We start from the raw sequence: 27,215 nt of genomic DNA on the forward strand, positions 1-27,215 counted from the left end.
CTTAAAAGCTTTTGCACTACAAAGGAAACTATAAGTAAGGTGAAAAGACAGCCCTCAGATTGGGAGAAAATAATAGCAAATGAAGAAACAAAGGATTAATCTCAAAAATATACAAGCAACTCCTGCAGCTCAATTCCAGAAAAATAAATGACCCAATCAAAAAATGGGCCAAAGAACTAAACAGACATTTCTCCAAAGAAGACATACAGATGGCTAACAAACACATGAAAAGATGCTCAACATCACTCATTATTAGAGAAATGCAAATCAAAACCACAATGAGGTACCATTACACGCCAGTCAGGATGGCTGCTATCCAAAAGTCTACAAGCAATAAATGCTGGAGAGGGTGTGGAGAAAAGGGAACCCTCTTACACTGTTGGTGGGAATGCAAACTAGTACAGACGCTATGGAAAACAGTGTGGAGATTCCTTAAAAAACTGGAAATAGAACTGCCGTATGACCCAGCAATCCCACTTCTGGGCATACACACTGAGGAAACCAGATCTGAAAGAGACACGTGCACCCCAATGTTCATCGCAGCACTGTTTATAATAGCCAGGACATGGAAGCAACCTAGATGCCCATCAGCAGATGAATGGATAAGGAAGCAGTGGTACATATACACCATGGAATATTACTCAGCCATTAAAAAGAATTCATTTGAACCAGTCCTAATGAGATGGATGAAGCTGGAGCCCCTTATACAGAGTGAAGTAAGCCAGAAAGATAAAGAACATTACAGCATACTAACACATATATATGGAATTTAGAAAGATGGTAATGATATCCCTATATGCAAAACAGAAAAAGAGACACAGAAATACAGAACAGACTTTTGAACTCTGTGGGAGAAGGTGAGGGTGGGATATTTCAAAAGAACAGCATGTATACTATGTATGGTGAAATAGATCACCAGCCCAGGTGGGATGCATGAGACAAGTGCTCCGGCCTGATGCACTGGGAAGACCCAGAGGAATCGGGTAGAGAGGGAGGTGGGAACGGGGATCGGGATGGGGAATACGTGTAAATCCATGGCTGATTCATATCAATGTATGACAAAACCCACTGAAATGTTGTGAAGTGATTAGCCTCCAACTAATAAAAAAAAAAAAAAAAGAATATGTGATTATGGTCTCTCTAGAAGAAAAAGGATTACATGAGTATTTAACTGTTTTATGTGATTTTTTAGATAAGAACTCAGTGTCACATAATGATTAATCTATAAAAATATTTCATCTCTTTTGATTACTTTATTCTTTGTCAGGAAATCACTGATCTAAAACTCATTTTAACTTTGAAAAGAAAATTCTGTCTCCCTTGATATTTATTAAAGTTCTTCCTATTTTAGACATATGATGAATAAATAGGCAGGAGTTAGGGAAAAGTAGGAAATCACGGCTGTATGAACATCTCATTCTAGTACTGCTTCGCAGGAGGTGTGCTTTTTATTTTTAAAGTTTAATATGTCAGTTTTAGAACAGGAAATAATAATTCCATTTTGTGTTGATAAGTATTTTAAAAAGCTGAGTTGTCAATAAAATCATTTCGAGAAAATTTTGAAAGGGAAAGTCATGAAAGCATTGGCATGGATTCATTAAGCTGCCATATTTATAGACATACTTTGTCATGTCCTGGGAATGAGCAGTTTTTTTTATTTCATGCTCAGTAAAAACTAAAACATCAATAAGATATACTGGATGCTAAAGTGATGAGTTGACATATTGAGTTTCTTCCTTTTCATTTGCAGTTATGTAATTTTAGGGTGTATGATAATACCAGCTATGCAGCAGGGATGGAAGTAGTCCCTTTAGATTTCTTTATGTAAGAAAACTTGTTCATCAAGATCAACCCTCCAGTGGGGCTGATACTCAGCAGCTATGCACTAGTGTGATGAGTTGTCACAACTAAAGGGTTAATACCTGATAGACCAGGAGTTTCTAGGGCTGACATACAGGCAGCTCTGTTCCATAGGTTTGTGCCTGTGCCTTACCAGTGGTAAATAAGTTTCTTGTCTGCCTTAGAGTAGCCTAGTCACACACACACACAGACATACACACTTTGCTTGAATACTTACTTTTTGCCTTTGTATGTGTCAATTCTGGCAACTTTGCTTATGTCGTCTTTTCCACTGAAAACTTTATAAACTCCATCTGCAGTGTTGTTGTACTGAAGAGATTCATACAAGAAAAAATTACTTCTAAAACAAGTCATGCTTTCCAAATTATAAAATATGTAATTGACTCACTTTTGCATTTCTCAGACACTGGTTGTTCACAACTATTTTATGTGATTTGAAATATATAAGCAAATAAATGTTTACAATTACTGATTTTTAGTATTTTTATAAAAACAAGATATAAAAGGTGCCTGGAAACAAGTGCTAGATGCTGAGCCAAAGGAAGAAAACATATCAGAAGCTGACATGATCCAACTCCACTACTCTTTGTTGTAATTAAGCCAGAAGGTCATTTTGATTACTAGTCCTGTTATATTGAGGTGAGAGGATAGGGAACAAATCCTATGAGACCATGTCATATTTCTAGAAATTTTCTCTATGTTATGATCTTTAAAAGTGGTTACTAAAGATTAGATGGGCTTCCCAGGTGGTACTAGTGGTAAAGAACCTGCCTGCCAATGCAGGAGATGTAAAGAGAGGCAGGTTTGATCCCTGGGTCAGGAAGATCCCCTGGAGAAGGGAATGGCAACCCACTCCAGTATTCTTGTCTGGAGAATCCCATGAACAGAGGAGCCTTGTGGGCTACAGTCCATGGGGTCACAGTCAAACATGACAGAAGTGACTTAGCACGCATGCAAGCACACAAAGATAAAATTGTTGTTGTTGTTCAGTCACCCAGTTGTGTCCAACCCTTTGTGACCCCCTGGACTGCAGCACGCCAGGCCTCCTTGTCCCTCACTCGTCTCCCAAAGTTTGCCCAAGTTCATGTCCATTGCATTGGTGATGCCATCCAGCCAGCTCATCCTCTAATACCCTCTTCTCCATCTGCCCTCAGCTGTTCCCAGTTTTCCAATGAGTCAGCTGTTTGCATCAGATGACCAAAATATTGGAGTTTCAGCTTCAGCATCCATCCTTCCAGAGAGTATTCAGGGTTGATTTCCCTTAAGATTGACTAGTTTGATCTCTTTGCTGTTCAAAGGACTTACAGGAGTCTTCTCCAGCACCATAGTTCAAAGGTATCAATTCTTTGGCATTCTGCCTTCTTTACAATCCAGCTCTCACAACTGTACATGACTACTGGGAAGATCATAGCCTTGACTAGACAGACTTTTGTAGCAGAGTAATGTCTCTGCTTTTCTACACACTGTCTATGTTTGTCATAGCGTTCCTGCCAAGAAGCAATCACCTTCTGATTTCATGGTTGCAGTCACTGTCTGCATTGATTTTATAGCCCAAGAAGAGGAAATCTGTCACTACTTCCACTTTTCCCCCTTCTATTGCCGTGGAGGAATGGGGCTGGATGTCATGATCTTGGTTTTTTTTAATATTTAGTTTTAAGCCAGCTCTTTTACTCTTTCACCCTCATCGAAAGGGTCTTAGTTCCTCTTCACTTTCTGCCATTTAGAGTGGTATCATCCACATATCTAAGGTTGTTGATGTTTCTCCCTCCTATCTTGGTTCCAGCTTGTGGAATCCAGCCTGGCATTTCTCATGATGTGCTCAGTGTATAGGTTAAATAAACAGGGTGACAGCAGACAGCCCCATCATACTCCTTTTTTGATCTTGAACTGGTTCATCAGTTGTTCTATACAGGGTTCTAACTGTGGATTCTTGACCCCCATCCAGGTTTCTCAGGACAGGTAAGGTGGTCTGGTATTGCCATCTGTTTAAGAATTTTCCATGGTTTATTGTGATCCACACAGTCAAAGGCTAGAGCACAGCCAGTGAAGCAGAAGAAGATGTTTTTCTGGAATTCCCTAGCTTTCTCTAGGTTCCAATGAATGTTGGCCATTTGATCTCTGGTTCCCTTCCTTTTCTAAACCAGCTTGGACATCTGGAAGTTCTTGGTTCACATATTGCTGAAGCCTAGCATGCAAGATTTCAAGCATGACCTTACTAGCACGGGAGATGAGCGCAATAGTCTGATAGTTAGCACGTTCTTTAGTTAGCTCCTCCTTGGGAACTGGGATGAGGATTGACCTTTTCCAGCCCTTTGGCCACTGCTCTGTCTTCCAGATATGCTGACATATTGAATGCAACACCTTGAAGGCATCATCCTTTAGGGTTTTGAATAGTTCTGCTGGCATCCATCACATCCACTAGCTTTATTAACAGCAGTGCTTCCTAAGGCCCACTTGACTTAAAGATTGGATACACAGGATTAAAAATAGGATTGGCCAAGGAAAGAATTAAAAGTATTTGAGTTAAATGCTAGTAACTGAATTTATTATCTCTTAATGCTTTCTTAATATATAACCTTGCATTTCTAAAAACTGTAGTAAAATAGCAACAATGAACTGGAGACTATAACTATTTTGTATAGTGACAAGGACCATCATAGTCAAAATTTCAATTCAGTAGTCAGATTAGCCTATTTGTAACTCAAAACATTAAGGAACAACTAAGTTCATCACCAAATTCACATTTTTTTTCTTAATTTCCATACTGTCATTTCATCACTTCAGTAGATTACTAATCAGCGATTAATAATTCTATGAAAATGTAACATTGCTGATGTATCAGGCTCATTGTGCTCAATTTTGGCTAAGTTTTAAATATTCATTTAAACAAATTTGCAAGAAGTCTAGAGGAGGAAGAATGACATGATGAATATATTCAACAGAAATAAATAAAATGTGGCATTACGCTTGATTTTTTTAAGATGGGAAGTCAAAACTGAAAGATTGCCCAAAGCCTTAGAAGCTTACACTATAATTTTAGACAGCTGTATATTTATTGGAGTAGAAACCTGATTAAATGTAGGTTTCTTAATTTTAAATTTAATTGTTAAAAATTAACTTGTTTCATACAGGTAAGTTAATTTTCCCGACTAGGAAAGCTAAATCCATGTGAATAGAGATTTTAAAAACTTACAGTTATGTATTCCCAGATCATAAATAGGGTTAGCATACTAAATGATAAGATTATGAATTGCCAATGCCATTATATTTATACAGTTAGAGTCTAGCAATATCAATGTTCAATTTGTTACTCACAGGATAAAACACACCAACTGTGGTAGGAATAGAGTATGGAACCGAACTCAAGAATGGATCCTTATAGCCCCACAATAGTTCTTTCACAGTTCTCTTTTGAAACATAAAAGAGTTTGAGTTTTTGATAAATACATTGAGTATTATCTGAACAAATGTGCTTGGATAGAGATGGGGTGTAGCCTATAAAAAAAAAAAGCACTGTATAAGACACCAGTTGCAGTATTGATTTTTTACAAGACATGGATAAATAGTACATCTAAGTTTAATAAAACTTTTAATTGTATCTCTAAAATTACTGCCAAATCTTTGGAAGATTAAAAGTGTAATGTTTCTGTTACATTTCTGTCTTGGTGTGCGCCACAGGAAGAAGACTTTCAGTTAAATCCTACTTTTTAAAATGATACACTTTTTTTTTCTTTTTTTAATTTATTTTTATTAGTTGGAGCCTAATTACTTTACAATATTGTAGTGTCAAGTGTGAAACAGATCGCCAGCCCAGATTGGATGCATGAGACAAGTGCTCAGGGCTGGTGCACTGGTAAAATGATACACTTTAAATGGTCTTCTCAATTCAGTTGATTATTCCATGATCTTGTCGTATTTCCAAATGATTGTAATTCATAAAGTCATGAGAATACATTTTCATCAAAATTGCAAATGATATCTAATGATCATTCTAATCATGAAATTAATTACAGAGGATTCTAAAGTATTACACAATCAATAATTTTGTTGTCTACTCACTGCTACAGCCAGGTTGAGAACAGTGAATGTGTCATTCTCTGTTCCAACTGATAGCGAGGGTTCAAAGATGGCACCTTTGGGCCGTAGGAAAGAGATTGTGTGGGTCTTAGAGTCTCGGGTTATAATATCCTTGGCTAGATAGCGGACTCTGAAAAACAGAAGTAAAAAAAAATTCAGAAAAAACATTGTCACAAATGCCATTCGTTGATGCAGTAAATAATTTTTTTGAGTATGAAGATGCTCAGAAATTAGGCTAAACAAGTAAGTTAAAAAGATACATATACCAAATGCTGAGTCTTACAAATTAGAGAAGGTCGGGGAGAGCTGTCTTAGTTGTGCATAGCAGGGAAGAAAGAGTGTGTGTTATTATAGGAATTTACATAGATTCTGTGGGAAAACACAGAACAGGTACAAACCCAGGCTAGGGGTGATTATGGTGGGGATAATGGACAGGATACAGTTCCACATAAGTAGGCTGAGGGACAAACAGAAGTGTAGTTAAGCAAAATAGTGTTGAAAGTAGCATGTATAAGAATTAAGAACATGGTGTAATTTTGCATATGCAGATGTTTCAATATATTTGGTTTACAGAGTCAGAGTAAGGAGAGTGGTGGAAATAAAATTACTAAAGTAAACAAGATCTCAAACATAAAAGGTTGTACCTCATACTCAAATGTTTAGTTTTTTATCCTGAGGTTCAGGAGGAGACAGTAGAGAAATTGAAGGAAGGGACAGTAAGAGCACATTTCCTTATTAGATAGTCTGTTCATAGTGAACAGACTTTCCTGTACCGACTTTTTCATAATTTCCAGCATTTTAATGAAAATTAAAGATACCTAATGGAATATAATTTCCACTTTACAGGTCAATTTCCCTCCATCCCTTCCTCATATAGTGTATACCTATTAGTTCTGAGCTCCTGACTCTAACATCTCTAGGCAAAGTACCAACCACTTTTTTAGGAATGTGATGAAGGGTTATTATGAAAACAAAATCTTTTGCAATTACAAGATATTTACTGAGATGAAATAAGGTATACATTACTCTATCCTATATTTGATTGTCTATTATTTGAGGTTAAAATAGGTAGCTATTATTATCTAAGATAAAGACTAAAAAAAATCATGGGATGGAAATGTTTAAAATATAACAAATAAAAAAATCACACATTTCAATCAAGTATAATAAAAATGTAAAATTCATGTAGGGTAGGTTTTTTATCCCCAGCTGCAGTGCCTGGTACTTGGTAAGTTTTCAACAAAAACTTTTTGAACTAATAATTAATGTTTCACATTATCTCAAAAAAGAATTCAGAAAAGATAGAAATATATTTTATGTTAATATAATTTCTTCAAGGTTTTATCATTTACTTTTCTCTGAGTCCTGTAGACATGCAAAGAATATAAAAATCTGAAACAGCATCCAGGGCAATCTATTATCAGTCAATTACTGTTTTCTCTTAGATAGTTGTATTTTAAACTTAGATTATCTATTATTAACATTTAAAATTAAAGTGCTTTAATTTTCAGGAATATTTATGTGTTTATAATAATTGAGATGACAGTAAAACAACTGTGACCAAATTCTAATTAGTTGTACTTACAACACTGTACCAGTATATGGCACTCACTAAGAGAAAAATCCTTTAAACTGAGGCCTGTGTTTAGAATGTACTTTTAGAAAGAGAACATAATCGCTCAATTTTTGGTTTAAAAATTAGAATACAGGGAATTCCCTGAAAGTCCTTTGGTTAGCACTTAGCAATTCTACTTCAGGGGAGCACAGGCTTGATCCCTAGTCAAGGAACTAAAATCCTAATCCTTGGCTAAGTTTAGTCTCTTTTCTTACTTTCATAGTTAGAAAACTCACAGTCTTGTAATTTAGATATGAGAAAATGTACACAGAAATGTTAAGAGTTACCAGTTCCTAGGTCTGTGTGAACATGGTAAATCATTTCACAGCTCTTGGAATGAGTTTTTTAAATTTACAGGATGAAACTTTCTGGCAAATTATTTCCCAGTAGTGCTGATACCTAAGATTCTTTTCAAAAGTGTGTTAAACTGTTAAGGCATGCAAAATAAAGGTACAGTTTATTCACTCTCAGTACTGGGCAAAATGAGACCGCTAGCTGAATAAAAGTACCTTTAAGACCTGGAAAATAGTTTGAATAGAAATCCTTAGCAAGTATTGTAGTTATGTAAAATCAGTTTAATGCTGTGATTCTCAAATTTGAGTATGTATTGAAATCCCCAGAATTTTTGTCAAACTCATTACTAGGCTCAAAACCAAGAATATCTGATACATTTGGTCTAAGGTGAGGCCTGAGAATTTGCATTTCTATCTAGTTCCCAGGTGATGTTGATGTTGCTGGTCCAGAAACCACATTTTGAGAACCACTCATATAACTTACATTTTAAGTTTTAGGATTTTAAAATACTCTGGTTTTTAAATTTTCAGTAGTTTTTTTTAAATTTAACTTGCATATTTTAGAGCTGTTTTTAAAATTTTCTATTTTATTTTTTAATATTTATTTTATGTAGGAGTATAATTGATTTACAATGTGCTAATTTCAGTTTTACAGCAGTGATTCAGTTATATATGTACACACACACACACACACATATATGTAATATATACACGTCTATGCATATCTATTCTTTTTTCAAATTCCTTCCCCATGTAGGTTATTACATAATATTGAGCCGAGTTACCTGTGCTATATGGTAGGTCATTGTTTGTTATCTACTTTAAATATAGCAGTGTGGATGGGTTGGGAGCTTGGAATTGACCTGCAGACGTTGCTACAGTTGAGAACAAATGCCACAAGGGTAAAACACTAGTAACTTCTTAAATATAGATCTGTTAATTGATGCTGGTAAATTCATAATAAAATCTGTATTTCTTATATTCATTAAATCCTTAGATTATGGTTTTATTAATACATTGGCAGAAACAAATATTTCAGTGTGTGTTAATGGCAAGAAAGTAATAAATACATTTCAATACAGTGACATTTGTCAAGTGGAAGCTTTTTCAGGAATACATGTATTCAAGGAAAGAGTGCCACGTATTCGGGGGACTCACCTGTACGTGTAAGGACCTCTCTGCTTAACTTTAATTTTGCTGCTATTAACTGCCACTTCCTCTGGATTCTGCACATCAAATATCCAAAATTGTCTGTAAACGTTTGCACCTGCTTTAACCCAATTTTTAAAAGCAATTGTACCTTCTTCAAGGACAGATTCCTGTGAAAAAGAAAACAAGTTTGGGTTACTTCGTTGTAGTCAATAAGGGCACTTGTGGGAGTTGCAAACCTTTATTAGTCAGTGAAAGGACTAAGCTCAAATACCTTGCATATGAGAACCTCTGCAACCTGCCACATGAAACAGAAATGTTTTCAACACATTATGGTTGGCAGTCTCTTTTGGTCAATCTTTTACAAAGAGAATCAGTGTGTAATATTGTACACATGTCTGATGATTGTAAGGCCAAGCACTGGCAAGGTTGAGAGTGATCTTATTTCAATACTGCAATAGTTTGTAACAATTTATTAAGCAAATTTTATTAAACCTTTTCCAAAAAGTTCTTACCAGGTTGAACATTAACTTTTCTGCCCTCAGCAAGTTGAACTGAGGAGGCGAAACAGAACTGAGAGAAAAATCTAGTGATACTGGAAGTATTTTCATTTTTCATGCTATCATAATCGTTTTACATTGTGTACATTGGAGCTGCTACAGCAAGTGAGACCCTGTTATGTTTTACAACCAATTTTTCTTGAAAAATGCTCAATTGTATCTTGACATCTTATTTCTATAGTAAGCCCAAAATAAAGACAAATTTTTTTTCTTTTTTTTAAGACAAAATTATGTATAGAAAAAGTATTATGGCTTGTTTAAATGTAAAGGTGTTATGAGGATGTTGAGGCTGAAATCAGTCCCAAAGAAGAATTAGCTGTTACTTCCCATTTCAAGGAAGTACATGGACATATACATTATTATTTTCACCTTGTAAGAATCTTAAAGACTAATAACAGTTGTTTATCATGTAAACCCAAGGCACATATATTATTAGATGTTCTTAATTAAAGGAATTTCTAAGTAGTTATAGAATTGAAAAGGAATTCTGATAGAATATACCTGGCAGGACAGAAAATTTATTCATTCTAATGCTTATACATTTAATGTCAAAACACAGTATAAGCATATCATGTTTTTCTTCTAAAGGCTATGAATCATTTTGCCTTAATAGTTCATTTGTAGATTGTTTTTCAACTGGGAAAGTGGAAATACAAAACTGAAATGAATGCATTGAATTATCAGATGTTAGAGTTAGGGTCACCTAATCCCATCTGTTTTTTTAGGGTTCTATAGAAAACAGGTGTCTGATTCAACGCTGTATGACAACTTAGTAGTGGGTAATGGAGAATGCAAAGAATGGAGGGAAACAGTAGAGTGGGAAAGGCTAGTGATGTCTTAAAGAAAATGAGAGATACCAAGGGAACATTTCATGCAATGACGTGCACAATAAAGGACAGAAATGGTATGGATCTAACAGAAGCAGAAGATATTAACAGGAGGTGGCAAGAATACACAGAAAAACTATACAATAAAGATCTTAATGACCCAGATAACCACGATGATTATCTAGAGCCAGACATCCTGGAGTGCTAAATCAAGTGGACCTTAGGAAACACCACTATGAAAAAAGCTAGTGAAGGTGATGGAATTTCAGTTGAGCTATTTCAAATCCTAAAAGAAGATGCTGTGAATGTGCTGCACTCAGTATGCCAGCAAATTTGTAAAGCTCAGCAGTGACCACAGGTCATAAAAAGGTACATTTTCATTCCAATCCCAAAGAAAGGCAATGCCAAAAAATGTTCAAACTACTGCACAGTTGCACTCATCTCACATGCTAGCAAAATAATGCTCAATTCTCCAAGCTAGGCTTCAACAGTACATGAACGGAGAATATCCAGATGTTCAAGCTGGATTTAGGAAAGGCAGAGGCACCAGAGATCAAATTGCCAACATCCATTGGATCATCAAAAAAGCAAGAGTTCCAAAAAAACATCTACTTTATTGACTATGCCAAAGCCTTTGACTGTGTGGATCACAACAAACTGTGGAAAATCCTTAAAGAGATGAGAATACCAGACCACCTTCTGTGCCTCCTGAGAAATCTGTGTGCATGTCAAGAAGCAACAGTTAGAACCGGACATGGAACAACAGAATGGTTCCAAATTGAGAAAGAAAAGAAGTACGTCAAGACTGTATATTGTCACCCTGCTTATATAACTTCTATGCAGAGTACATTATGTGAAGTGCCAGGCTGGATGAAGCACAAACTGGAATTAAGATTTCCAGGAAAAATATCATTAATCTCAGATATGCAGATAACACTGACCCTTATCACAGAAAGTAAAGAGTAATTAAAGAGCTTCTTGATGAAAGTGAAAGAGGAGAGTGAAAAGGCTGGCTTAAAATTCAACATTCAAGAAACTAAGATCAGGGCATCTGGTCCCATCACTTCATGGCAAATAGATGGGGAGACAATGGAAACAGTGAGAGACTTTATTTTCTTGGGCTCCAAAATCGCTTCAAATGTTGACTGCAGCCATGAAATTTAACGATGCTTGCTCCTTGGAAGGAAAGCTATGACAAATATAGACAACATATTAAGAAGCAGAGACATTACTTTGCCAACAAAGGTCTGTCTAGTCAAAGCTGTGGTTTTTCCAGTAGTCATATATGGATGTGAGAATTGGACCGTAAAGAAGGTTGAATGCAAAAGAATTGATGCTTTTGAACTGTGGTGTTGGAGAAGACTCTTGAGAGTCCCTTGGACCTCAAGGACATCAAACCAGTCAATCCTAAAGGAAATCAGTCCTGAAGATTCATTGGAAGGACTGATGCTGAAGTTCCAATACTTTGGCCATTGATGCGAAGAACTGACTCCTTGGAAAAGACCCTGATGCTGGGAATGATTGAAGGCATGAGGAGAAGGGGATGACAGAGGACGAGATGGTTGGAGGGCATCACCGACTCAATGGAAGTGAGTCTGAGCAAGCTCTGGGAGTTGGTGATGAACAGGGAAGCCTGGAGTGCTGCAGTTGATGAGGTCCCAAAGAGACAGACACGACTGAGTGACTGAACTAGATGGAGAATCAGATCTTCCACTCCAGTGTTGTGTTGTTTCCACTAGTAAACTTTGACTACTGTTATTATACAAATCCTATCCACCCTAGAGGGGAGACCTCTAATCTTATTTACTTTCTAAGATTGCTTTAACTACTTTGTTCTTAGCATTACTGTATAAACCAATTATGTGACAATAACCGTGTAAAATTATGACAGTTCTTTCCCTGCTGTTTTATCATTTTTATGTTTATTCTCCATCCAGTGAAATTAAAGCTTCTTAAAAAGCAGAAATATACTGATAATACTTTTCATCTCCTCTCCTCAGTACCAAAATATTCTGTTTGTAATCACTTGCAAGCAGTTTCCGTGTTCAGAAAATTTTCTTATATGTGTATGCATTATGAACATGTATGTGTGTTCATGCTGAGAGAAAGAAATCCTTAATTCCTTTCTTTGTGTTCTATAATTAATATCATAGGGAAATTTAAAAATTATGTAAAGTTACTTTTGTTATACAGTAGTCACTAAACATTTATCAAATGATATGAACAATGTCAAGGTAATGAATTATCCTTCATAAAAACTGGCAAAGTTTTCTCTTTTTCTAAAGTCTTTGACAGTTTCTGCTTTCCACATTCATGGCAACTCATACCATTGACTTTTAGTTTATCTAGCAAGATTGTATAAGCCTGCTGTCTCCACATAAATTTGCTAGGAATCATAGTATAAAATATTGTTAGAAAAAAGTTTCTACCATGCAGTCCTTAAAAAGTTGCTTAGAAATAAAGAGTATATACACACACACACACACACACACACACACACACACACACACATATATATAATATTTATATATAAATCAATTGTTTTAGGCCATTTCAAATGCTAGAGTCAGGGTGTCATCTTTTAGAATTGAAAGGTATCACAGAGTCCCAGATCTATACTTTAAAAATTAGATAACATCATGAGATGATTTTCTGATCTGTTAAAATTAGGTACTTTAATTCTACTTCCTTTTTTTTAAATGGTGTTTGTATGCAGATAATAACTTTCCAATTTGATATTAGTCCATTAAATGAAGCTAGTAATGGTAATGATTTCAATGGTAAACTGACCAGCACCAAAACTTGTATATATTTGTAAAATAAACAGCATTAAACTCAGTGCCCTTGAGGCAGCGGTAAGGCACTCAGCTCACTGTAGTGGTGATGGTTTAGTTGCCAAGTCATGTCCAACCCTTGTGACCCCATTGGCTCTGGTCCTCCAGACTCCTCTGTGCATGGGATTTCCCAGACAAAAATACTGGAGAAGGTAGCCATTTCCTTCTTCAGGGATCTTCCTGACCCAGGGATCAAACCCATGTCTCCAGAATTACAGGTGGATTCTTTACTGCTGGGTTTACATAAAATTCAGAAATCCAACTCCTACTGTTGGTCAGTTTCTCTGACCTTTTGTTTCTATGTTCAGACTCTCTAGAGAGCAAACCTACTGTTCAGTTTTATATGTAATCTCTATAGTAATGATAAAATCTGTCTGAGCACCGACCTTTGAAATACATACTGATGTTCAATTCAAATTACTTGTAAAACCTCTGTCTTTTATTCTTCCAGGGAATACATTTCCTTCAGTAACTCAACTGGATATCTTCCAGTTTGCATTTTTTACTCCTCTCTCTCCCTATTTAATCCTTTTATCCCAGTGCATCCCATCACCCATCAGTTCTGTGTATTCTACCACACTAGACCAGAGTGCCTCTTGTTAGTACAGACTGAGCAGTAATCTTTCTAAAAGGGAGTCTTAAATGGCATGAAAAAGAGCCACAAAAACAAGCCATGTGGAGGCTAAATAATATGCTTCTTAACGACTAATGGATCTCTGAGGAAATATAAAGTCACCCGAAGATAAATGAAAATGAAAACATGACAATTCAAAACTTAAGGGATGCAGCAAAGCAGTTCTAACAGAAATGTATAGCTATACAGGTTTACATCAGGAAACAAACAAAAAAATCTCAGTTAAGCAACCTAACCAGACTCCTAAAGGAATTAGAAAAAAGAGGAATAAACAAAACCCAAAGACAGTAGAAGGAAAGATATCATAAAGATAAGAGCAGAAATAAATGAAATCGATACTAAAAAAAAAAAAAAAAACCCAGTGAAACTAAAAACTAGCTCTTGAAAACAATAATTAAAAATGATAAGCCTTTAAGCTAGACTCATCAGAAAAAAAGAGAAATGACCCAACTTAATAAAATCAGAAATAAAAAAGAAGTTACAACCAACACCACAGAAATACCCAAAATCTTAAGAGACTACTATGAACAACTACATACCAATAAAATGGATAATCTAGACTAAAAAATGGAAAAATTCTTAGAAAGATACATTCTCCCAAGACTGAGCCAGGAAGAAATAGGAAATATGAACAGACAAATTACCAATAATGAAATTAAATCAGTAATTTAAAAACTCACAACAAAATTTGAGGATCAGATGGCTTTACAGGTGAACTCTACTAAACATTTAGAAAATAATTGAAACCTATCCTTCTCATACTATTCCAAAAAATTGCAGAGGAAGGAATACTTCCAAACTCATTCTATGAGGCCAGCATCACCCTGATCCCAGAACTAGACAAATATATTACAGAAAAAGGAAATTGAAGGCCAGTATCTCTGATGAACACAAATAATAAATGTTGGTGAGGATGTAGAGCAAAGGGAACCCTCATACATTGTTGGAGAGAATGTAAATTGATTCAGCAAGGGTGGAGGTGTCCACAAAATCTAAATAAAGAACTCTATATGACCCAGCATTTCTATCCCTGGATATGTATTCAAGAAAAACAAAAACACTAATTTGAAAAGATGCATGTTCCTCAATGGTCATAGTTGCATTATTTACAGTTGCCAAAGTATGGAAGCAACCTACATGTCCACCAATAGATGAATGGATAAAGAAGATTTGGTATATATACACAGTGGAATATTACTCAGACATAGAGAAAGAATGAAATTTTGCCAATTGAAGCAACATGGATGAATGTGGATGGCATTATGCTAAGTGAAAATAATCAGACAGAGAAAAACAAATACTATACAATATTAGGAAAAGTAAAAGCATTTGTCACAAGTCATGTCTGACTCTTTGCAACTCTATGGACTGTCGCCCACAAGGCTCCTCTGTCCATAGAATTTTCCAGGCAAGAATACTAGAGTGGGTTACCATTCCCTTCTCCAGGGTGTCTTCCCAACCCAGGGATCAAACCCCGGTCTCCTGCATTGCAGGCAAATTCTTTACCATCTGAGCCACCAGGGAAGCTCGTGATAGTACTTATAGTGGAATCTAAAAAAATACAGCAAACTAATGAGTAAAACAGAAAAGAAACAGATTCGTGGATATAGAGAACAGAGTGGTTACCAGTAAGGAGAGAAGTTGGGGCAACATAAAAATAGGAGAAAATGTTTATTATGGAATTATATGAAATCATGTATGTGAAACTTTTGAAAATTTTAAAGTACTGTAGAATTTAAAGAATATTTCTTTCAATAAAAATGGTATATATGTGTACAAAAAAGCATATCAACATAATGTTTGAACATAATTAAAAGCTGCTACTTCTACTTACCTGCATACCTATAATAGTTTTTTAATCAAAAATTGGATATTTAGGTTTAAGATGACAGTGCATTAGTATAGAATATGAATCATACTATGACCATTTCTCTATAACATAGAGTTTCAGTGGTTTATTATGTTGGAGGCCAAAAATTGCCAGTTAAAGTAAAATACAAAAGAGTCACCCAAAGCAAAATGGGCATAAAAATGGAATGAATCAAAATGACAAGAAATATTCTTGATAGTACTTGTACCTTTTTAACTGTCTTCTCAATAAGCATGTCTCCAACTGGCATTAAAATCCCCCCGAACAGAGCCACAACTGCACCGATGACAGCACCAGTGATGAGCCCACAGTTTCTATCGCAGCCCATGTTTCTTGCAGGGAAATTCTAAGTAGAATGAGTAGATCCTGTTGTAACAAAGAATATATTATTTTAATATCTGAAAACATATTCATCTGAGATGTTTTGGTTGCAACAGCATTTTTCAAAATGGGGTTGACCTAACATTGATAAATGGAATGTGTTTTGTAGCTTACAAACAAAATTTCCCTACTTCAAAATGCCCTGACAAAGGAAAATAAAAATGCCAACAGAATGAATGCTACAGATAAAAAAAAAAAAAAATTTTTTTTCAATCTTGTGAGGATAATAAAAATTATAATGTGTTATGATCTCAGGTTTTCCCTCCCTAGCTTTGTTGTGGTAGAAATACCACTATGATGATTTTATTACTATTTCTGTCCACTTGAAGAACCATCTAGTTTTTTTAAAGAATTAATTGCATAGGAAAGGAAATAAGAAAAATTAGATTCTCCCCAAAATGTAAAAAGACAGAATTATAAGAAATTTTTCATGGCAATTTATTTATTTTTTATCCATTATGATTTCCCTTGCCTGTGCCTAATACCTAAGATTCTTCCACTGTATATTAGGATGAACAAACAGATTCACATTGAGGTCCTCATAAAATGTATATCATCATTAGTTCCACATGATTTTTCCAATGTAAACAAACACCACACAAGGTTAAACAAATGATTCATTTTTCCTGTGGAATTTTATGTGTTCCTAGGCAAGTAGAGTGGGTTTTTTTATTAATTTCTTGAGGATAGAGTGTTACCTTTTATGGCTTTGGCCAGGGTGGTCATAATGCAATGAAACAAGTTATGTAAACCCTGATAATAATGACTAGATAATTCTCAGGTAGAATCCCCTTTGCTAAGTATAATTGTACATCCCCTCACAGTTTTCATGGAACCATAAAATTAGTCAATATTAATGTCCTTTGCGACTCTGACAGATGGAATATGAATTGTTTTAAACATTACTGAACTACTGTTTCTAAAATGGTATATATGTGAATATTTGCCTGTTTTGGGACTATATGCTGTCATAGTCGAGAGTATACAAGACCTATCCCTGAATCATTTCCCTTTACTCAAGCAGCCCCATGGACTACAGGGAAGGGTCCCAAGAACGACCACTGGATGATCCAGGGAGCAACAGGCTCTTCAGTGTCTTCCTCTCAAAACCTGAAAACTCATTATTATGACTTTCAAGGACCCTGAGCCCAGAGATATCAAGTCATGGGCAGACTGGGTGCTGCCTAGGTTCTGTCTGCTTTGACCTAAAATTGAAGTGAAATAGTTCACACAGTCCACTGCTGATGAGTCAAGTGCAAAAAAACAGTCAGTAATTTATTCTGTTGAGTTGCATGGTTAGACAGTTACTAGCCTAACACTGGTCTCGATCATATAAACAAAGAAAGAAGTTTTGCTGTAACATTCCTGCATACATGTACTGAAAGGTGAGATTGAATTTATCTACTTTTTCAAATTTTGAACTCCCTGACTCACTTTTGTTACCTTAATATAAATTTACATTTTTTTTTAAGAATAGGCAAGATATTTCTCATGAGTTTTGTCCTGCTCTCTCAGCAGCTTTGCTCTCTGTGGTTTCACTTACCCATGGTCAAACAAGGTCAACTGAGTGTAATGAAACCATAGGGGGGCGTTCTACTTATGGCTTGGTGCTATCTGTGATTTCAGCCACATGGTGAAGGTTTTAGAAGGTATCTGCCCACACCTGTGGAAAACACCTATACTTGTGTTCATTTATTATGCTTCAGTATCTTGTCACCATGAGGGAATGTTGCCATTCTAATCGTACTTTAACCTTATACTTCATACTGCAAAATTCCAAATAGAGTTGACCCTTGAACAACACAGAAGGGCTACAGACATGGACCCTGTACACAGTGGAAAAAAAAATCCTGTCTGACAAACAGTGTAGCCCTTCTTATCTGTGGCTCTGCATCCATGGATCAGCCAGCTACATATTGTGGATCAGGTAGTACTGTGATATTTACTGAAAAAATTCTCTAAAAGTACACCCACAAAGTTTAAACCTGCTATGTTCAAGGGTTACCTGTAGTTTTATTCACCTGCAGCAAAAAAGGGACAAACACATTATGCAAGACATACACTGAGTACATAAGAGAAAAGTTCAAGTTACTCAGCACATTCTATTCAGCTGCTTTTCCACTAATGTTTATATTCAAAAAGCAGTGTTGTTTCTATCCACTCTTCTCTCAAATGCAGCTATGTAGAGCATATAATATTTCTGCCTTACACGATTGGTTGTCTTAATAATGTAGCTTCTTACATACTGAAATTTGTTTTACCTGCTAACTTTAAGTTTTGTTCATCATTGTTATTTCTTTGTCATAAGAAACAGTAAGATATAGATACCTGTAGCAATTTATTGCTTGCTTAAAGTGCTTAAATTTAGGAAATGAAGAATAATCACAGGTTTAGGAAAGAAAACTAATTATTGGGACTTAGGTCAGGAAGGAAATGGCAACACACTCCAGTATTCTCCCTTGGAGGATCCATGGACAGTGGAGCCTGGCGGGTTACAGCCCATGGGGTCGCAGAAGTCGGACACGACTTAGTGACTAAACCACCACCCCAGGTCAAGAAGAGAAAATAAAAAGGCAGATTTGATTTATAAGGTATCACTATCTTATACCTTTCTTGAGTCTGTAGGGAGATTAGCGCTACCATTTCAGAGATTATACATTTTATTCCTTTTGTAGAATTCACGAGTATATCTACATGTGGGCTATCTTGAAAAGAACTAAGAGTTTCTCTGGTTTTTCTTTTCTGTCAAATCAATGAAGTGTTTCTGGAATGAACTTACGAGCATTATGCCTTTCCTCTATGTTAGAAATCCGGTGGCAGAAACTGAGACTAAGCTATAAGAAGCTTCTCCAATGAATAGGTCAGAATATTAGAGAAAGTTGCCTGAAAATCTGTAATAACTCAGATATGTGGATAGTGCTTTGTTCCCTGGGAAATGCCACCAAGGAAAACCTTGAAGTGAGTTTTAGTCGCTCAGTCATGTCCAACTCTTTGTGACCCAATGGTCTGTTCATGGGCTTCTCCAGGCAAGGATACTGGAAGATCCCCTTCTCCAGGGGATCTTTCCAACCCAGGGATCAAACCCGGGTCTCCTGCGTTGCAGGCAGATTCTTTACCATCTGAGCTACCAGGGAAGCCCAAGAAAAGTCTTGGCCAGAGGTAAAATTTCCTGGGTTGTGAACTACAATACTTTAAAACAATTTCGGGTTACAAAAGTCATACTTGTGCCATCAATGAATGCCAGGACCTAGATGACCCAGTTTTAGAGTTTTGGTAATGATTACTGCAACAGCAGGTAGAATATGAATGATGAAAGTTGCTTTTCACACTCTTACATGATTTCTAGGTATGTTTACAAAGCTATGATTCCCTAGCCATGAATAAGATGTAGATTCACATCCAGCTAGTTAAATCAGTCATTTAAATCTTGTGTTTCATCATGTGGAAACACAAAGTCATTAGACTAATACTTATTTTACACACAATCCCAGTATACAAAGATAATTAAAAGAAAAGCTATTCTGGTCAAAGTATGGACTCTGAGTCATCCCCAAAGAACCCAAGATCCAAGGGCTCTGTGGAAAATGTTTAAATATTTAGGTTAGGGGATCTCCAACACCTTTTCTCATTGAAATTACCAAAAACCTTCCAATTTACTTGTGCATTTCCATCCTATCAGAATATATGGAGCTAAAATATATAATAGAAAAAAAAAACATAGACATAAAATGATACACTTCACTAAATGGTACCTCTCACATATTAGAACTTACAACTGTTTTGGTGACAGTCTTAAAAAATTAAAACAAGAAATGCACTGGACTTCATGTAGTATACTAAAGATTCTTCTAGAAGCAATCTTATCTTTTAGAGTACTTTTGGAATACTTGATTACTGGGACTGCTATAAGCTTGAAATGATTCGCTTAGATTCATATTGGTTTAAATAGAACTGTCTGAAGCCATTTTTGATGTATCCAAGATGAAAATACTATTATCTTTTTTTTCTACCTCAAGTTTTACTGTAAGTTGTAAGATACTATACAGTCTGCAGGAATTATACTGATTCTGGGCTTTGAAGTCAAGTAATTTAGGTCAATTCTGAGTTTTAATATTATATAGTTTCTCTGTGGCTCAGTTTTCTCTAACTGGATATGATATATATCATGTAAGCTTTCAAATGTCAGTTCAACTCAGTTGTGTCTGACTCTTTGTGACCCCATGGGTTGCAGCACACCAGGCTTCCCTGTCCATCACCAACTCCTGGAGCTTACTCAGACTCATGTCCATTGAGCTGGTGATGCCATCCAACCATCTTAGCCTCTGTCATCCGCTTTTCCTCCCACCTTCAATCTTTCCCAGCATCAGGATCTTTTCAAATTTCAAATGTCAAACCAGATTAAATGAGATAAAAATTCCTATCACACCATGTTATTTTTATTTCAAATGTTATTATGAGGTATTATTTTAAATAATCATAACAGTAAAATATTATTGCATATTGACCAAGTATTATTTTTGTAAATCTAATAAACATAGTTTACACAAGTAGGAATGATTATTTGCAAAACACTTGAGACTACCATAAAATCTGATGAGATGATTTGTCCTTTATATATACAGAAACTAAGACTATCATGCAAATAGAATTGCAGCTTCTAGTTTAAAACAGTGCTCTTTGAAACTTCCAGGGGTGACTTGGGCCAGTGAACCAAAAAAAAGAAAAAGAAAAACACCTTGTGATTGAATCAGAAGATAGAGAACCAGTTCCCTCAGGACCGAAGAGTCCACGACTCAAGTATATGTAAATAAACTTCAAGGCAAAGTACAAATTTTTCAGTACACTCTGGCCTAATACCTCTCTGGTTATAATTTGGAGATCCTCCCAGGTTAATCTTGGAGAAGGCAATGGCAGCCCACTCCAGTACTCTTGCCTGGAAACTCCCATAGGCGGAGGAGCCTGGTGGGCTGCAGTCCATGGGGTCGCGAAGAGTCGGACACGACTGAGCGACTTCACTTTCACTTTTCACTTTCATGCATTGGAGAAGGCAATGGCAACCCACTCCATGCTCTTGCCCGGAGAATCCCAGGGACGGGGGAGCCTGGTGGGCTGCCGTTTATGGAGTTGCACAGAGTCGGACACGGCTGAAGTGACTTAGCAACAGCAGCAGGTTAATCTGATCTCTGGTGATTATGTATTGGATTTATCTTTATGGTCTTATAATGATTCTGGTAAATGAAAAAAAAGTCTATGTATTTTTCTTCTCAAAATCCAGTTGACCACTGGACTTTCCACATGACAAAATTTTTGCAATTTTTGAACTGATATTAAAAGCAATGTTTCTTTTACTATTTTAATACCACATAGTGAAGGAAAGACTGAAAAGTACTTGCAAAGTAGTTGCAAAAGTACTTGCAAAAGTATTTGAAAATACCTTTCAATATATAACTTGATAATTCTGGAAACTGAGATACAGAAAATGTATGCCATTGCAGTTATGTATGAATTCCATTACTAATTAAATTATAACTTTAAATTTCTTCAAAATGATATATTCTTATTTAAATTTGGTATCATCACTCAGGAAAATAATGCACTGATATTTGTCATAAGCTTCCTAAATAGCTAAAATCATTCATTCTGATTTGTTTTTTTATGTTACCAAGTTTTATATAATTTATACAAAATTATTAAATTTAGAATCATTATTTGAAATTAATACAATTTACCATTCCCAGTAGCAATTATAATAGCTTTGTTCACTTAAAAATAACATGTCCAAAAACACATTGCATTTCACCATGTAGACAAATGTCAAATTCACCAAAAATTGGGTAATTCAGATAAAAAGTTAAACTAATAACTCTAAAATAATAAGTAGTTAATAATTGCATAGAAGAAAGCATGTTGCTATAAGGGTAACAAATCACTTATAAGAAATAATTCTATATTTATTTACATTAATGCTGATTTTCATTCATAATTTAAATGAAAAATCATGTATAAATAGCTTAAGTAGACAATGAAAGTTCTGCAGTTAATCACATTGGATAGTACATTATTTTAAATATTCACAAATATGTACAGATAAACATAAGATTTTAAACAAGAAGCAAAATGCCATAGACTAGTGGACAAGGTTTTAATATTTTTTTTAACAAATAAAAGTTAAGAAGATTGATAAGTTATAAAACAACACAAACCTAATTTTTTTAAAAAAGCCTGATGACCTCAAAAAAATTCCTTCTTTCTATTGTTGTTCTGTAACATCTTAAGAGTTTTTATATAGTAGTGTCATCTCCTACCATTTGGAAGATAGAAATCTGTTATTAAAAAATGAAGAAAACATTGACTCACCTTTTAAAAAGGTTAAAAAGGATTTTTCAGTCAAATGCTCCAACATTTGAACAGTTAATTCTTAGTAGGATCAAATGATATTCCCTAGAAAACCTTACACTGAAATCCTGATTTCAGTTTATGATACATAAAGTTTGAAAGTTTAAATATGCTTTAAGGAAAAAAAAGAGAGACAATGCCACATCTCAGTGAGTGTTTCGTTGCAAGAGAAATTTAAAAGAAGAGAAAGAAACCCACATTCATCTTAATACTGATGTGGATCCTTGGAGTCTATTTTTTGTATTCTGGTGAAGATCCATTGCCCATATCTGAGATCCTCTGAAGCTCTTTGTGTGCGTGTGTGTGTGTGTGCACACGCGCGCTGTTTTCCATCCAAGCCTATCAGCTGCCAGAGAGACAAAAGGAACTAACTTGCTGAGTGGCCTTTAATACACTCAGTTTTACTACACGATCATTATTTCAGATGATAAACTAAGACCTGGGGATGGATAGGAAGTGCAGATCAGAGAATTATCAGTCTGACTTTCCTGCATGATATAACTTGAAAAACTCATTTCATGAAGTTTAAATAAAGTACACTTTCCCATACAGCATTAATCTAAAGGGTGCTGAGGCTAATAACTGCAAAACAAAACTGGAGACTATCAGTCAACAAGGATGACAGACAAACTTTAAAAAAGGAAATAGCCTATTGTTCTAACTGGAAGCTCTTCACTATCATTTTCTGTTCGTTTTACAGAAGTTTCATGACCACTGAAAAGTTCTTCTATGCAAACTAAAAATCATTAAATTTATCTTCAATCTCTTCAGATAAAAAGACAACCATCACATAACACTTAAATAATTCTACTATTTAGGATGAACTTTTAATGTAAAAAAAGTGTACACATAAGTTACTTTAAAATAGTCATTATTTTAAAATCTAACCAAATAAAAGGCCTTGCTCTTTGAGAGAAAGACCCTCCCAGGTGGCGCTAGTGGTAAAGAACCTGCCTGCAAGTACAGGAAACATAAGAGATGAGGGTTCGATCCCCTAGAGGAGGAAATGGCAACCCATTCCAGTGTTCTTGCCTGGAGAATCCTATGGATGTAGGAGCCTAGCAAGCTACAGTCCTTGGGATTGCAAAGAGTCGGATATGCTGAAGCGACTTAGCTTGCCCACAAACTTATATGCATATATATATGGACTAGTGCATACAGTGAATCATAACTTCTGCTACTTGCCTCTTTTAATATCAGGTACCTTGGAGATACTCTCATATTATGAATAGTAGTAACTGCTTTTTTTCAATTATTGAAAAATAGTCCATAATAAAAGCGTATTGTGTTTTAAATAACCCATATCATATTTAATGGAACTTTTGAGTTTTCCTGTTTACTGATCTTACAAAAACAATGCTAAAAATTCATATGTGTGGTTTTATTTATGTACTTGGGCCTGGTAAACAGCAAAACTGAAATTTCTGGATCAATAATACATACTTTCTTTTGGTAGAAAGAGTATTAGCAAATTTCTTTTTATACATGTACCCAGCAGTGTTTGCAAATGCCTGTCTCAATATCACACACACTGGTTCATACTGAACTTTATTTTTAACAAGTGCTTATTTTATTGGTAAATAATTTAGTGAAGTTTAACCTATTAATTATATTGGCGTTTGTATTTTAAAGAAATTCTGCTAATATACTTGCTCATCTTTCTTTTTCCTTGGGGTTTGTTTGTCCTTATTAATTAATAATGAAATAGCTACACTTTTAACATTTGACCCTTTAAAAAAGATTTTTTTTAATTTTAAACTTTATTTTTAAGATTATTTAAAATTCCAGTTTTTATAAACTTTAATAAATAAACTTTCTTCTAGCTTTTGTATGGTTTCAGAAAATCCTTTAGGACAGTATTTCTCAATCAGCTGAATCATGGACTTTATCCCTTGTGAAGTGAAAGAGGAAGAGTAAAGTACATTGTGTAATTGTAAATATTACAACATATTTAGGAAGCAGATGACAGATGCATAATAAAGAGTTCTAGATGGGGGATCACAGAGTCCAATTTCTGACCACAGCGCTATTAATAATAATAGGTTTTACGAACTGAGCCTCATATAGTCATCATATTCCTGATTTTCTTTCTTGTTAAAGAAACTAACTCTGGAGCCTACGTACAGTTTCAAGCTGAAGATTAAATCATATGGTAGATTTAAATTTAAGATGTAAAGATGAATGCAGATTTTATATAGTAGATAAAAATGTTTAAGTGATTCATTCTTTTTTGTAGCCTAACAAATGAAAAGAATTTTATTATATGCTTTGCATTTCTAGATTGTAAGGGCAGTCAAAGACCTATACATTTTAATAATAATACGGTCACAGAGTTAACATGTATTGGGAGCTTACTATCTGTCAGTTACTGAAAAAAGTGTTTCACGTATGTTATCTCACTGACCTTGTATGTTCTTTAGACAACTAGTTGAGGTCACACAACTAATATATGCCAAAACAAGGATTAAAACCCCAATCATCTGACTGAAGAGCCCATATACTTTTCTGAAAGAAAAAATATATATACATATATAAATGAGTTTTTGGTCAATACCTAACTTTACATATTCTTTTTAAGACATTTGTACAAAACTGAATAACAGTTTTAAATAACCTGATGTTAGAAAGTTATATCTAAATTCAACAGACAAGAAATGAAAATGAATATATTCTGTATGTGGCTAGTAATAAAATTATTTTGAGATTAAATAAATTTTATCCTAAAGACCTGTAAAGTACACAGTACACATACACTGTAAAGTATTTCACAGTATTAGTTACCAGGATAAAACAATAAGGTAAAATTTGTGTCATCACTTTAATCCTTGGGGTAACTAATCATGGATATTTACACACACATATTTGTGCATATGTGTGTGTAGCACACATAATTATGTGTGTATCTATATATACATGAACACCTATATTTTCAATCACTGCCTTGTTCATTTACAGACGTATTAAGCCAGTGGTAGGCTCTACCTGATTTATATGGTGAGTAGGGGCTTCACATGCAGGAATAAAAATAAATATTATATGTACATAGTTTAAAAAGAGAATATTAAATACACAAAGCATATTAAGTACACAATAATGCCCATGAAAGCTTGAGAGATTAAAATTGAGGTTTCTATACAACTTTTAAAAGAAAATTTCAAGGACCATTGCTAAAGATAAAATCCATAATATCAAGGTCGTTAAAGTTTAGACTTAAGCCATGTAATCTAATGAATAAAAACACAGGATGAAAGTAAACCTACTTCATCAAAGATATAAAATAAACTTACCCATATATTTCATAGAAGCTGTGGTAGGAGCTGTGTGTAAAAGACAGATTAAAGCGAGAGCGCCTCAGTGTATGTGGATAGCTCTCATGTGGGCAGAGCTAGATCAATATGTAATTTCAAAGGCTACCTAAAAATCTTGGCAGACATCATCTTTACTTGTTTGCACAGCTGACTCAACTCTCTAAGGAGAGGGAAAAAAATCACTTTTATGTTCTTATCTATATATACATACATATGTATGTGCACACATATGTGCACATGTGTGCACACCCATGCATGCTTATGGGTGTGTATACCTTGTCCTTCCCTTTGTTTATCTGCCTCAAAATTTTATATGTAACAGGAAATGTTTTTGTCTTTTAGACTTTTTATTTTGTATTGGGATGTAGACCAGTAAGAAACAATGTTAATTGTTTGATAGTTTCAGGTGAACAGGGAAGGAACTCAGCCCTACAGGTACATGTATCTGTTCTCCCCCAAATTCACCTCCCATCCAGCCTGTCACATAACACTGAGTGGAGTTCCATGTGCTTTGCAGTAGGTCCTTGTTGGTTATCTATTTTAAATATAGCAGTGTGTGCATGTGTACATGTCCATCCCAAACTCTCTAACTATCCCTTCCCCTCATCCTTCCCCCAGTTTCTCTGTTGGTCTCTTTCTGTTTTGTAAGTATGTTCATTTGTATAATTTCCTTTTATGTTCCACATATAAGGAATGTCATATGATATTTATCCTTCTCTGTCTGACTTACTTCACCTATTATGACAATCTTTAGGTCCATCCATGTTGCCGGAAATGACAGTATTTCATTCTTTTTAATGGCTGAGTAATATTCCACTGCATATATTTCTTCTTTATCCATTCCTCTATTGATGGACATCTAGGTTGCTTCCATGTCTTGGCTATTGCAAACAGTGCTGCAATGAACATTGAGGTGCATGTATCCTTTCAGATCACATTTTTCTCTGGATATATGCCCAGGAGTGGGATTGCAGGGTTATATGGTAGATCTATTATTTTTGGTTTTAAGGAACCTCCATACTATTCTCCCTGGTGCCTGTACCAATTTACATTCACACCAAAGTATAGGAGGGCTCCCTTCTCTCCACATCCTCTCTGGATTTATGTAACAGAAAGTTTTTGTCAGGACTGAGAAGTTAAGGTTCAAATTCTTTAGGCACCCACTCAAATAAATGATTCCAGTTTGGAGCTTGAATGCTGCCAGCTGAAGTTGAGGGTTATCCTTGCTTGTTTCCAAGCACTTTATTAGGAGTAAAGAGGCTTCCTTTTTGAGCCAACATATAACCTCTTTATCTTCCTTATATTGTGCCCATTTATCTAAAGCTCTTGAAGTATACGAAATACACATGATCCCTCTATCACTTAGCAGCCCTATTGAAAAGAAGTACTAAACTTTTCCCAATGTAAGCTT

General features: G+C 35.2%; 1 protein-coding gene across 3 annotated transcripts in view; it reads right to left on the reverse strand.

The window, feature by feature from the left end:
• LOC133072175 (platelet glycoprotein 4-like) overlaps positions 1 to 22,851 on the reverse strand; it is a 43,944-nt gene extending 21,093 nt beyond the window's left edge. The window contains exons 1-6 of one of the 3 annotated variants that reach the window (XM_061165147.1): positions 22,695 to 22,851; positions 15,928 to 16,085; positions 9,004 to 9,164; positions 5,920 to 6,067; positions 5,176 to 5,355; positions 2,078 to 2,169 (exon numbers count right to left, since the gene is read on the reverse strand). In XM_061165147.1, coding sequence (XP_061021130.1) covers positions 2,078 to 2,169; positions 5,176 to 5,355; positions 5,920 to 6,067; positions 9,004 to 9,164; positions 15,928 to 16,047 — 701 coding nt within the window. In that variant the 5' untranslated portion in view covers positions 16,048 to 16,085; positions 22,695 to 22,851. Of the gene's footprint in view, positions 1 to 2,077; positions 2,170 to 5,175; positions 5,356 to 5,919; positions 6,068 to 9,003; positions 9,165 to 15,927; positions 16,086 to 22,457 lie in introns of all 3 variants that reach the window. The other 2 variants (XM_061165146.1, XM_061165148.1) reach the window with 2 other exon arrangements.
• Between the last annotated feature and the right edge of the window lie 4,364 nt (positions 22,852 to 27,215).

The sequence above is a fragment of the Dama dama genome, chromosome 18 (assembly GCF_033118175.1).
Source record: "Dama dama isolate Ldn47 chromosome 18, ASM3311817v1, whole genome shotgun sequence".
NCBI lineage: Eukaryota > Metazoa > Chordata > Mammalia > Artiodactyla > Cervidae > Dama > Dama dama.